This window comes from Mchenga conophoros, linkage group LG5 (genome assembly GCF_057382185.1).
Source record: "Mchenga conophoros isolate Kocher_MC1m ecotype Shallow Benthic linkage group LG5, M_conophoros_male_GT1.1, whole genome shotgun sequence".
Classification (NCBI taxonomy): domain Eukaryota; kingdom Metazoa; phylum Chordata; class Actinopteri; order Cichliformes; family Cichlidae; genus Mchenga; species Mchenga conophoros.
In genome coordinates this window covers 26,745,880-26,758,401 of record NC_140530.1, presented here as the reverse complement: position 1 = coordinate 26,758,401, position 12,522 = coordinate 26,745,880, and the positions used below count along the sequence as shown (strand labels likewise).

General features: G+C 39.5%; 1 protein-coding gene across 1 annotated transcript; it reads left to right on the top strand.

The window, feature by feature from the left end:
• The first annotated feature begins 3,165 nt into the window (after window positions 1–3,165).
• Window positions 3,166–5,623, top strand: LOC146574739 (nuclear factor 7, ovary-like). Its single transcript, XM_085275605.1, has 2 exons — window positions 3,166–3,184; window positions 3,288–5,623. The coding sequence occupies exon 2, from the start codon at window positions 3,305–3,307 to the stop codon at window positions 4,691–4,693; it is 1,389 nt and encodes a 462-aa protein (XP_085131731.1). The 5' UTR covers window positions 3,166–3,184; window positions 3,288–3,304; the 3' UTR covers window positions 4,694–5,623.
• The last annotated feature ends 6,899 nt before the right edge of the window (window positions 5,624–12,522 follow it).

Below are 12,522 nucleotides of genomic sequence, written 5' to 3'. Positions count from 1 at the left end.
TAAGACGGTCTATTTCATGGTAACACCATTTTTCCAGAAAAATGATGAACTGAAGGCCTGAAACAAGAAGCAGTGTGAGATAAATAAGGATCGTATTAAACTGTAAATCATACAAAGCCAAGTTAATAGAATCAAAAGAATAAAAATAAAGTGTTGTGAATTCAATTTAAATACTTTCTTGATTCAACAGGTCCGGCAGTATTCAGCCTGGGTGTGGGTTGTGAAATTAAACTCAGCTTAAATGTTGAAACCAAAAATAGCTTTCTCACACAGGGCCAGGTGGCTTTGGGTAGGTTTTTTCCCCTCTAAATAAATAACATTATCATTTAAAACTGCAATTTGTATTTACTTGGGTTATTATTGTCTAATATTAAAATTTGTTTCCTGATAGGAAATATTTAAGAGTGACTTATTTGCAAAAACTAAGAAATCAGGAAGGGGTTAAATATTTTTTCACAGCACTGTATGGAGCTGGGAATGACTGTTGATCTTGCCTTAATGATGCATGCTCCCCATGTATCACATTGTACTGATATTAATGCCTCAATCTTGGATCAGCAAGGACAGTTATATGGTGAGTGACTGTAATATGGAAAGTTGTTATTTGTTGTTGTATATTGGCCATGTATATTAAAAATTATAATAAGCACAGTTGTTTTTGCTGTTAACTTACTTTAATCTACAATATATCAATAAAATGCATAATGTCACACATGCAGCTCAAAGGATGTTGCTAATTAAAACAGCAAGCAGGGCATTTGCTCTCGCTTCTGTTACAGTTTTAGTTTTAGCTTTCATCATGTTTTATGTTATTAAAGCTTACATTATTATTACTTTTTATTTCAAGTTGTTTTAATAATCAAAATTATTGCCACGGTTAGTGAAGCAAAACGTGTGAGGACCCAAGCGCAGACACACGGAGATGAGGCAGGATAAACAAAAAGCTAGCCTTTATTGTTGGATGCAAAAACACTTCAAAACAACTAACGAAAACCTAAACTGGGGACAGCTAGACATGGAACTGGAAACATAGAACTACAGAAAACCTGAAACCTCGAAACGCTTGGAGAGATACACATGGGATGATGAGCAGAGGTATGCAGAGATAACGCAGACGATCTGCCGAGGAACAGAGGTCAACACGCACAGTATATACACACAGAGGGAAACGAGGAAATGCCACACAGCAGGGAGACACAGCTGACACTAATCAGACAAGAAGAGACCGGGAGGAAGCAAAACAGATTACACTGACATAGGACATGGACTTTCAAAGTAAAGCAGGAAACACACAAACATGGAGGCAAGGATGACAATGAAGACAGAACACAGAGGCCTGAAACGTGGGACAGGAAGGTGTAGACATAACACAGAACACAGGGGAGGCACATGATCAAAACCTAAAGACTAGAAGTCATAATATAGTAAAGAACGAGGGAGCTGGAAATACTGAAAAATGAAACCAAGACACTAGCAGTGAAAACTTATGATGAAATCAAAGATCAATAATAGTACAAAACTCAAAACACTGGGTCGCAGACCCAGGACTGTGACAGTTATTATCCAAATTAACCTTAAATCGTAAAAGGCCATTTAATCTTTCAACAATATCAGCAGCTGGCTGCCATTGTAGCTCACCTGATTGAGAAGTTCTCCCATGTACTGAGGATTAGTCATTATTGCAGAAATACAGCTATTTCTTATTAACTGATGACAGCAGTTCTCCTAAGTGAAGGTCTAGAGCAAACAATAGTCAGGCTAAATTTTAGCTGTGTTGCTGCTGTAATGTAAAAGTGACCACTGAAAGACTCTACAGGACGTATATTGTATGAAACCTGCGGGTTGGCACTTTGGTGAATGTATTTGTTTGAATTATTGTCATTTATAATACAATATTCAACACTCAGTTTGCCCCTGCAGAGAATCAAGATTCTGTTGTTGTTGTTGTTTATGGAGTGCATGCTTTCCTATTAAGAACTAATGAGCCGTGTGTTTTGTAACTTGTTTATAGCCAGAGTGAATTTGAAAAAGGTCTCGGTGTGTGACAGATTAATTATATTTTTCTTATTTACGTTATGTTTTGTATTACAAGGTGTCAACGGGTCTTGTGGACGTAGTTTAAGTTTGTAAATCTGCTTGTAAAATTACAGATGCTCTAGAGGCGAAGCTTAAAAGAATGTAGAGTTGGCAGCTGGTCCCGAGTAACCAGTAACCAAGCCCTAACTGACGAACTGACAAATCATTGCCCTTTATCTACTACAGTCAAGGTAAAGAGAGCATTGTTCTCTTTGTTTAAATTACAAGTGAATAGAAAAGTCAGAACATGCACAAGTTACAATTACAGCTATCTTAACTAACAACTGTCCGTCAGAATAATCGTAATGTTTCAATGCATGAATTTACATGAATCTTCAGATTCCATTACAGCAGCAGTGTTTATTTATAAGAATATAGTTTTATTATAAGTTTATTTATAAATTAAATATGAATAAATATAAATAAAATTCATATTTGTAGTAAAGTCAAAGTATGTTTTAGCATCAAAATAGAGTTGAAGTATCTAAAGTAAAAGTACTCTTAAAGCAAAAAAAATCTTAAAAGCATGCATACTCTTATACAATACAACAGATCAAACATATTAATTAATTAATTTGTATATAAAGTGGATCATTTTAATTATTTATATACTGCAGGGCAGCTTTATTTATATTATAGCAGCACAATAAATTTGTAGATATATGTTTTCAAAGCTTTAAAATAAAAGGAAAGTGCTATATTTGTATCAGGAAGTAGAAAGAAGCGTAGCAAAGAAATATTACACATACATCTATCTATTGTGATGTGTAACATATTTGATACATGAGATTTTATGCATTTTTGAGGCCTCTGCATCATCAGTGGGATTTTTTTCCACCATTGCAGTTGTACCAGAGCACAAAAGCTGGGTTTCCTCATCTGTGAAAGCATCAGCAAAAGGACAAAGCCAGAACAACAGGGTGAAATAAAACTCCACCCCATTGCTGACTTACTCGACCTGAGGCAACCAATAAAAGTGAATTCACAGATTCATGTGAGCAGTTGTGCAGAGAATACAGACACACATTGACAGATAATTACTTTCGCTATCAGCATAAACTACGAAGTCTGCTCTGGAAACGAGCTGCAGAAAAGAGCGCCTGATACTGTGAGTACTAGAATGTTTGTGGAGGTCATTGAGGGGGGAAAAAGATTAGGTGGGTAAAGGAACTTTAAGATTTTTTTTATCTGTGTATCTGCTCTGCTTAAAGCGTCTTTCAGAGAGAAAATGACCACACAGTCAGAAGACCATCTCTCCTGTCCCGTCTGCCATGACATCTTTGAAGATCCTGTTATCTTGTCATGCAGCCACAGCTTTTGTAAAGCCTGTCTGCAGAGATGGTGGCTTGACAAACCAATAAAGCAATGTCCGGTTTGTAAGACGATATCTTTACAGAGTAATCCACCCCGTAACCTGGCTTTGAAGAACCTATGTGAGGCGTATTTACAGAACACAGAACAGAGAGCTTCAAGAGGTTCCCAGACACTTTGCACTGTGCATTCTGAGAATCTCAGGCTCTTCTGTCTGGACCATCAGGAGCCAGCGTGTGTTGTCTGTCGAGATTCAGCAGTGCACGTCAACCACAGATTCAGCCCCATCAATGAAGCTGCGCACACTCACAAACAGGAGCTCCAGGAATGTCTGAAGCCTTTAAAGGAGAAACTGAAGCTCTACGAGGAAGTTAAAGGGAAATGTGTGCAAACTGCAGAACACATTAGTGTTCAAACCCAGGAGACAGAAAAGCAGATTAAGCAGCAGTTTACGAGGCTTCGCCAGTTTCTACAAAACGAAGAGGATGCCAGGATTGCTGCTCTAAAAGATGAAGAGAAGCAAAAGAGTCAGAAGATGAAGGTAAAGATTGAAACTCTGAGCAGAAAGATTGCAGATCTTTCAGGCACAATCAGAGCCACAGAGAGGGAGGTGAGAGCTGAAGACATCTCTTTCCTACACAACTACAAAGCTGCAGTGAAAAGAGTCCAGCAGCTATCCGTGCTTGATGTTCCTCAACTGGTCTCAGGTGCTCTGATTGATGTTGCTGAACACCTGGGTAACTTGTCCTTCAACATCTGGAGCAACATGAAGGACATTATTTCATATACTCCTGTGATTTTGGATCCAAACACTGCTCATCCAGATCTCATCTTGTCTGAAAATCTAACCAGTGTGAGACGTGCAAGGAAACAGAAGGTTCCCGAAAACCCTGAAAGGATTTATCTCTATCCTTCCGTCCTCGGCTCTGAGGGCTTCAACTCAGATATTCACAGCTGGGATGCTGAAGTTGGAGACAGTCCAGTCTGGGCACTAGGAGTCTTTTCGAGATCTGCCAACAGTGAAGACAAAAAATGTAACTTATTAAAACTTGTTTTCTGTGATGGTGAGTACACAGCAAACTCCAGTGACGGCCCCCCAACTGTTCTCTCAATAAGAAAGAGATTTCAGAGGATCAGAGTTCATCTGGACTGGGCCAAAGGAAAACTGTCATTCTCTGATCCTGATACTGACACACACATACACACCTTCAGACACACTTTTACTGAGACACAGTTTCCATATTTTAACTCAGTGAATCCACACCCTCTAAAGATATCACAACGTCCTCTCCATGTAGTTATGTAACGTGTGTGATGGTCGTTGTTGACAATAATCTTTCTTCTTTCACTTTGACACACTTCATGGATTAGCAATGATCCCAGCAGAAAGAATGTAGACCTGGCTGTTGATCCTGTGCGACCAGTAACCCGTCAGGAACCTCTTGCAATTGTACCATAGATTCTATATATAAGGATGTAACAACTATCATTGTTTGGTGGACTGAAGCAAACCTAATAATATAATACATGACAAACTCCATGAATTTTCTTCTGCTTATCCAATAAGCAAAAGGAGCATTATGCTATATTCAATAATAAGATTTCATTTCTTTTAATTAGTGAGAGGGTTATTTTCCTGACGCAGCAAGACGACTTGTTTGGCACCCATTAATGCAGGTTTAAGGGATGTCAGCATTAAAGCCCTTTCACAATAAAATGTATTATGCACTGCACTGACTACTAGGTTTGAGGGGACCCCCAAAAAAGTTTTTATGATCACTCATGGTTTTTATGTGTGCTATAAATGCCCACTCCTGTCACTCTGCATTTCTATTGGTCATGTGCATGTATGTCCACCAATGTGTGGTCAAAGTGTTCCCCACCTGGCTCGCTTATGCCACACTGCAGTCTGCTACATACAGCAGGAAACCATTCTTGCTTAAAGAATGGGTGTAACAGCAGAGGGGTACATTAGTCATGTTCCATGTAAAAGGTTTTTTAGCTTCATTTATTTTACCCAAATGTTGATCTTCATATACGGATGGGGCTTTTATCATTATAGATGTGCTCATGATAATTATTTGCATGCAAAGAGTGATCAGAAAAATATGACCCTTTATGCTTTTGCTCTTTTATTTATGTAAGGAAGTATTAAAGGAAGTAACCGTACTTCTTCGACCTGAAATTGCTAAATATCAATCTACATGTTATGGTTTGTTTATGTCTGTGTTAAGCTGCAAAGTAAACAGTGATCTGGTTATGATGTATAATGCAAAATTAAATAAATACCTGATGTGCAGATGAAACAGATTTCAGCTGACTGTCTGAACATGACTCCTTTCATTTTTTTATTCTCTTAGCACAGAAAGCAGCAGAGACCAAACTGTGGCAGCTGCATGGTAAAACTTTGTCTTTCTCTCCTTTGCTGCTCATTCTTGTCGGATTGCATTTAAGGTGACAACAGTCAGCAGAGAGCTTCGGTCGATCTGCGGCTCAGGAGATTTAACCTGTAGCTGTAATCGCTATCGACATCACAGCAGCTTCCTCCTTCCTGCTGTGCGCCTAAGTGTGTAAATGGGACAGTTCTCACCAATTACAGCACTCGTTCCACCTTGGGGGCATAGCAAAATAAATTTGGAAAGCTCTGAGAAGATGCAGAGGAGGGCAAAGCAATGTTTCTCATTGTTTCTAATTACGATTTCTTTCGTGAGTCCTAAAGAATGTGTACTCTCCATTCCATTATATTATGAAGTACATGAAGGTAATCAGTGGTCATTGTATCTCATCTAATTATTACATCCCTTTACATGTCTGAGAGATGTGACAGACTAAACATTACCCATTGATCAATCATGCTTACAAGACTTTAATGTAAACAGACAATGGCAACTTTAGGGGTGTATACAACACTGGCTGTGTTGTGTTACTCAATTTCACAGTTCTGACTAACACACACTGGAAGCGTTATTCATTTTTTGCTTCACCAGTTCTTGTAGTTGTACGTAGGTGAGTGGTAGGAAAAAAGGCGTTTGGCAGAGCGCTCTGTGCTCATACTGGTCAACCATGCCAGACTTGAGAGAGCAGTCAGGTACGACTCCACCCGTGCTGTGACCTCCCAGATGCAACATCCATGTTTTAATGTTTTATGACACACTGTGTCACCCACTGCTGGCCGCAACCTAAACCATCTTAACTGGGCTTTGATCAGGTTGATTCTGTGTAGTCAAAAACCAGCACGAGATTGACACTGCACAATCAACTGCAGAAAACAGTTACCAGAAAATTCAGTATTTGTGAATGATGATTGGTAAAAGTGAGCAGTTATATCTTTCAGCTGCTCCTGTTAATGGTCACCTCAGTGAATCACCTGCCCCTACTGCAACACTCAGCATGACCTCCTCCACTACATCCTTGAACCTCCACTGTGGTCTTCTTCTTTTCTTCCTTCCTGGCAGCTCCATATTCAAGATCCTTTATCCAATATATGCAGTATTCCTCCTTTTCACACGTCCAAACCAACTCAGCCTGAGCTGTCTCACTGATGTACCCGTTTCCAGTGTTTATACAGTATTATATTATCAACTTTTGTATTAATGGGATATAAATTTCAGCCAACAGTGTTCTCTTGCATCAGTTTCTCCCTAATGCTTACAAAAAAGTGACTGACACTTTCTGCACTCTAACAGTCGTATGAAAAAAAACGAACCCCAAAGGCTTCTAGAGATTATTACAACCTACAGTAACATTTGTTGCTGTAAATCCCTCTACATCTGTCATCTGCCTGTTCATCATTTTTCTTAACTGTTTATCTAACTATGGTTATGGGAAGTTGGAGCCCATCTCAGCTGAAACTGAACCTGAGGCTATGTACTCTCTGGACTCTGAAGCTTCGTGCTCTGAGGCAAAAGTGCTAACCACCGAACTCTTTCCGTCCATACAGAAATTATAATGTAGTTATAAAGACATTGAGTTAAGAGGAGATATGCGAGGAAGGAAAGGCTGACCTTAGACTTTACTTCATCGGCTCAAGCTGTTCTTTGGAAAAGTTGCAGCATATGGTAAGTTGCATTATTCTTTAAGTAATATTCTCATTATAAACCCGGAGCCTTCCCTCCAGCAGTTTGTAGTAGGTGTTGATGAATAATGCAAATTGCTTTGAAATCGGATTCCTTCTTCTTCTTTTCTATGATTTTCTGCCATTTCTGAGCTCTGGAGAAAATACTACAATCAAGAACATTTTTTTAGTTTATTAGCAGAAATTCCCAGAAGTCAGAAATTATTACTCAGTGGATTTATAATGGGTTTACAATACATGGGTTTACCGGCCAGTAACAACAGCACTATGGTAACTAAAGACCCATGGTGTTTTTAGAATATATACACAGTTAATTTATGTGCAGTATTAGAATAAAAAATGAGGGTGTTTTGATTATTCTACTAATGATGTCCACCCTCTGTATTTATGTATCAAACCATTCTGTTTCTCTGTCTGTGAGTTGCATTTAAGCCTTTAATCTTTATAAGCACTGTGGCCTGAGGGGCAGAGTGTGTGTTAGAGTATGTGTGCGAACAGGTGAGGCAAATAGACCGTGACAGCAATAATGCTCCGTGTAATGGAAACAACCAGCACATCACAGTGGTGGTTCATTCTGCTCTCAGCTTCAGTTTGCTCTGTGACTGTTACATTTAAAACTCACCTGTTCAGTCCTACATGGGTGGAGGTCTAATAGGTTCAAGTTGAAAGTGCATCAGTGGGCAGGAGAGCAAGACACAGCTGGATTTCCTCTATAGTTTTGAAGTCCAGTGGATTTAATATTTCTGCAAATCACCATTATTTACAGTTTTTTCTGATTGCTTAAGCACATTTTTTGTAACTATTGGCTAATTTTGCAAAACTCTTCACACAAATAAGAAAACCTGTCACCCAATCATCAAAACATTGTAGTTCTCTTGCAAAAGCAAACACAGCTAGATTACAGTTTTTTTCAGTCGCTAACAAGCGTTTGTCCAAACAGTTGTCACATTTGCAAAACTCTAAACACAATTAGCACAGCATCGGTCTGTTGTGGCCATACCATTCACACATTTCATGTCGTGTTCACCCAATATGCAGTCAGTGAACACATTTCCACAATGCTTACATTTTCTTAACAGACAAGCTATACCTCCCAACAAAATTATGGACTGTTTCTGTAGTATCTACGAATGTTAACACACAACATCCCACAATAGCAAAAACAATATTCCAAACCTTAGATACAGTATAAAAACCTCTGCCTCTGCAATGATATCAGTACAAAAACAATATCAATATCAAAAATACATCTCAGCTGATAATAAACAAACAATTGAATAATTGACACACAGCTGATTTATGTTGGGTAAATTGGGCCAACCACAGCTTCTTCCATTCTGGCTTAGAGTCAGTGGGGTTTATAAGGCAAGACCTTGAGGAGTGATGTTTTTGGAAACAAAAAAAAGACAAACACTGTAATGTCTGGTCGAGGAAGAGTAGGAGCAAGGGGCCCAGGGAGAAGAGCAGGCCCAAGGAGAGGGCAAGGTAGAGGTGTAAGAATGCGTGGTGGTGGCATTCCAAGGGCTGCAAGAACAGTAGTCAGTGATGAAATTCGTGCCACTATCATTGACCATGTAATCAACCATGGTCTTTCACTAAGAGAGGCTGGTGAAAGAGTGCAGCCCAATTTGAGGCGGTCAACAGTTGCCTCCATTATACGCATCTTTCAACAAACCAACAGGTAAGTATTGCATTTTACATGGATTGTTTCTATTCTCACTTGACATGTCAATATGGTCATACAGTAATGCATATGTTGAATTTTTTGTCTTTCTAAAGAATGCAATGTCTTCCACCCTCTGGGGGAAGAGGAAAGCTCCTCAGTAATGATCAGGAGCTTGCCATTGTAGAAATGGTTACTGCAAATAATGCAATAAAACTGCGTGAAATTCAAACTAGAATTGTGGCGGACCATGAGATATTTGACAATATCGATAGAATCAGCCTCACAACCATTACGCGGACATTGTCCAAACACAGAGTGCGGATGAAGCAGCTCTACACTGTTCCCTTTGAGAGGAACAGTGAGAGGGTCAAGGAGCTACGACGACAATATGTCCAGGTACAGTGTATATTCAATCCAATGTCCAGTTCTATAAGCTTTGCACTTTGCAAGTAGGTAACCTACACAATACTAGGTTACAGTACAGTATGGTATACAGTAATAACATGACTTACATAAACTTTGTTTCAGAGAGTTATGGAATTGGAGGCCAACCAGGCCCCTCATGAATTCATATACATCGATGAGGCAGGATTCAATCTGGCCAAAAGGCGTCGACGTGGACGAAATGTAATTGGAAAAAGGGCCACAGTTGATGTGCCAGGACAGAGAGGGGCAAACATTACCATGTGTGCAGCAATTGCAAATGCAGGATTACTCCTTCACAGATGTCAGGTTGGACCCTATAATACAGAGCGCTTGCTTGCCTTTCTCAATGATCTCCACCAGTGCCTGGTTCCAGAGCAGGGTCAGGAGGGTGAAAACATGAGGACCTTTGTAATTACCTGGGACAATGTGGCTTTCCATCACTCGCAAGCAATAACAACATGGTTTGAAGTCCACCCAAGACTGGTAAGTCTCTTCCTTCCACCCTATTCACCTTTCCTCAACCCCATAGAGGAGTTCTTTTCTGCATGGAGGTGGAAGGTTTATGACCATCAGCCATATGACCAGATGTCCCTCCTTGAAGCCATGGATGCTGGCTCCAGGGACATCACAGTTGACGATTGCCAAGGGTGGATCCGACATACCATGCGGTTTTATCCCAGGTGCATCGACTTGGATAACATCAGATGTGATGTTGATGAAAACATGTGTCCTAACCCTGAAGATCGCAGGGATTAGATGCAAATTTTTTGCCTTTTTTTAGCCCCCCTCCCCCCCTTTTTATCTTGGCTTTTTGCTGTTGTTTTTTTGTTCAGAATGCTCTTGTGTGTTTCATGGATATTTTGTTCACTGTAAGCAATACTGTAGAACTTTCTCTGTCCTATCATACCGTGTTTCTACTGTACCTCCTGTAGTAAACAGTAAAGAAACAGAAACTTGTTTGCTTTTTACTGGAATGCTTTTGAATGTGAACATTACTGTACATGTGGACATACAGTTACCAACCAAGACATTTCTGGTGTCAAAATGGTGGATTGCATGTTTCGCATGCAAATACCTGTAAAACTGAATCATAAAGGTCTATGCAGTTTTTGTAATGTCAATAATAGCCAGTATTTTGAAACCTGGTGTACTTTGATTGACTGCATGTACCTTGTGAAGTGAAAACAAGTGTTATTCTTTGACAGACTAATTTCATTTTGAGTCAGATTTATAGTGTTTTTGTACAGTTAGTGTGTGCAGAGAAAGATGTGTTCTATTTTGAAATGAAGAGGTAGTATATATTTAACAAAATGTATTTTTGAGAAGAAAATTATCCATTTGGCCAATTGTGTTTTGTAGGTGTGAGTCTGTGTTAAGAGTTTAGAAAAAGTATCTGAAGTATGGGTAGGCGCTTGTTAGCGATTGAAAAAAAACTGTAACTCTTCACACCTTCGTAAAAATGGTGTTTCCGTATCAAACAGTACACACAAGCCATCATCTACTAAGCACACAATGTGCCAACTGCACACTGATGGTATGAATACAAAACACATCTGGCTTTTGCTTTCTCTGTGCACAAGGTAGGCTATGTCAGTTTGAGCTCATACTTCTGTCATAGATCCATAAGCATAGAGGGATCCAAACTTCAAGTACTGGTGTTTATTCAAACACATCAAAACAAACACAAGTGTTCATTTCCAAGTATAGGATTATTTGCAATCGCCATAATGACTATATGGGTTACTTGGTCTGCAGTGAACATGCTTCCTCTGCCCCCAGCATCTGGTCATCTAGCAATTCTGTAAAGTAACAATTTCAGTATTTTTACATCAATGGTATTGGTGTGTTTCTCATTGGCATACGGCAGTGCTACAAATCTTTGTGCGAAGTGACTATACTCACCGATTCTCATTTCAAGATGTCCTTATGGTGCTTGCTACAGTGTAGCGGCTCGAGTTAGGCTGGACCCGTTGGCCAGCTACCCTCAGGGTCATTCCACGGTTGATTACATGGTCCACTATTGTAGCTCTGATGTCATCAGCAATTCTATTTCTTACTCTTCCTACCCTTCCTCTCCCCCCTCCTCATCTTCCTCTCCCCCCTCCTCGTCTTCCTCTTGCTCCTCCTTGTCCTTGTCGTCCTCTTCATCCTACTTCTTCACCTCCACGTCCTCTTCCTCGGCCTCCTCTACTTCTCCCTCTTTCTGCTCCCTCCATTGTACTCCGCACACACAGCTTACCTGTATTGGTAAATGGTAAATGGCCTGTATTTATATAGCGCTTTACTAGTCCCTAAGGACCCCAAAGCGCTTTACATATCCAGTCATCCACCCATTCACACACACATATTATAGTGCTTAGGCTGATTGCAAAGTGAACTAATTATCTAAAAAAGTTTTCACATGTGAAAGTGTGCCAGACAGTTGGCAAATTAGTGTTAATGATAGCCATACATGTGTATACTTTTGCTAGGAGTGTGTTGGAAATTTGGTAATTGAGTGTTGTGCAGTGAATTGTGCCTACAGTTTTGCAAAGTGTGTGTTACAAAATTGCAAACTGAGTGCAAAGCAGTTTTTGTGCTTTTAGTTTTGCACACTCAGTGAGTGGTTTTGCTATAAGTCTGAATAGTTTTAGAGATTGTGCTACAGGAATCACAGTTAGGGTTTAAGCATTCAGAAAAAACTGTAAGCATTCAGAAAAAACTGTAATGAGAGCTACAGTGCAAATAAGGAAAACTAGTAAATGTGGTCAGAACAAGACTCCCAGAAATAGAAGATGAAGCTATGCGGGAAGCCCACAAGAGCACAAGAGAAACTAAATTTCTGTTACATGTTTTTTGGACATGGGTTACAATACATATGTAAAGATATGTAGATATAAGTGGTTATTTGTGTCAGTGTGTTTATCCCAGCGTTTTGTTTCACTATAAAGAGTTAATAAAAAAAAACATATCTATCTGTCAGTTGGCA

Excerpts from the sequence above, each read along its gene's own strand:
- LOC146574739 (XM_085275605.1), top strand. The coding sequence starts at position 3,305 with ATGACCACACAGTCAGAAGACCATCTCTCCTGTCCCGTCTGCCATGAC.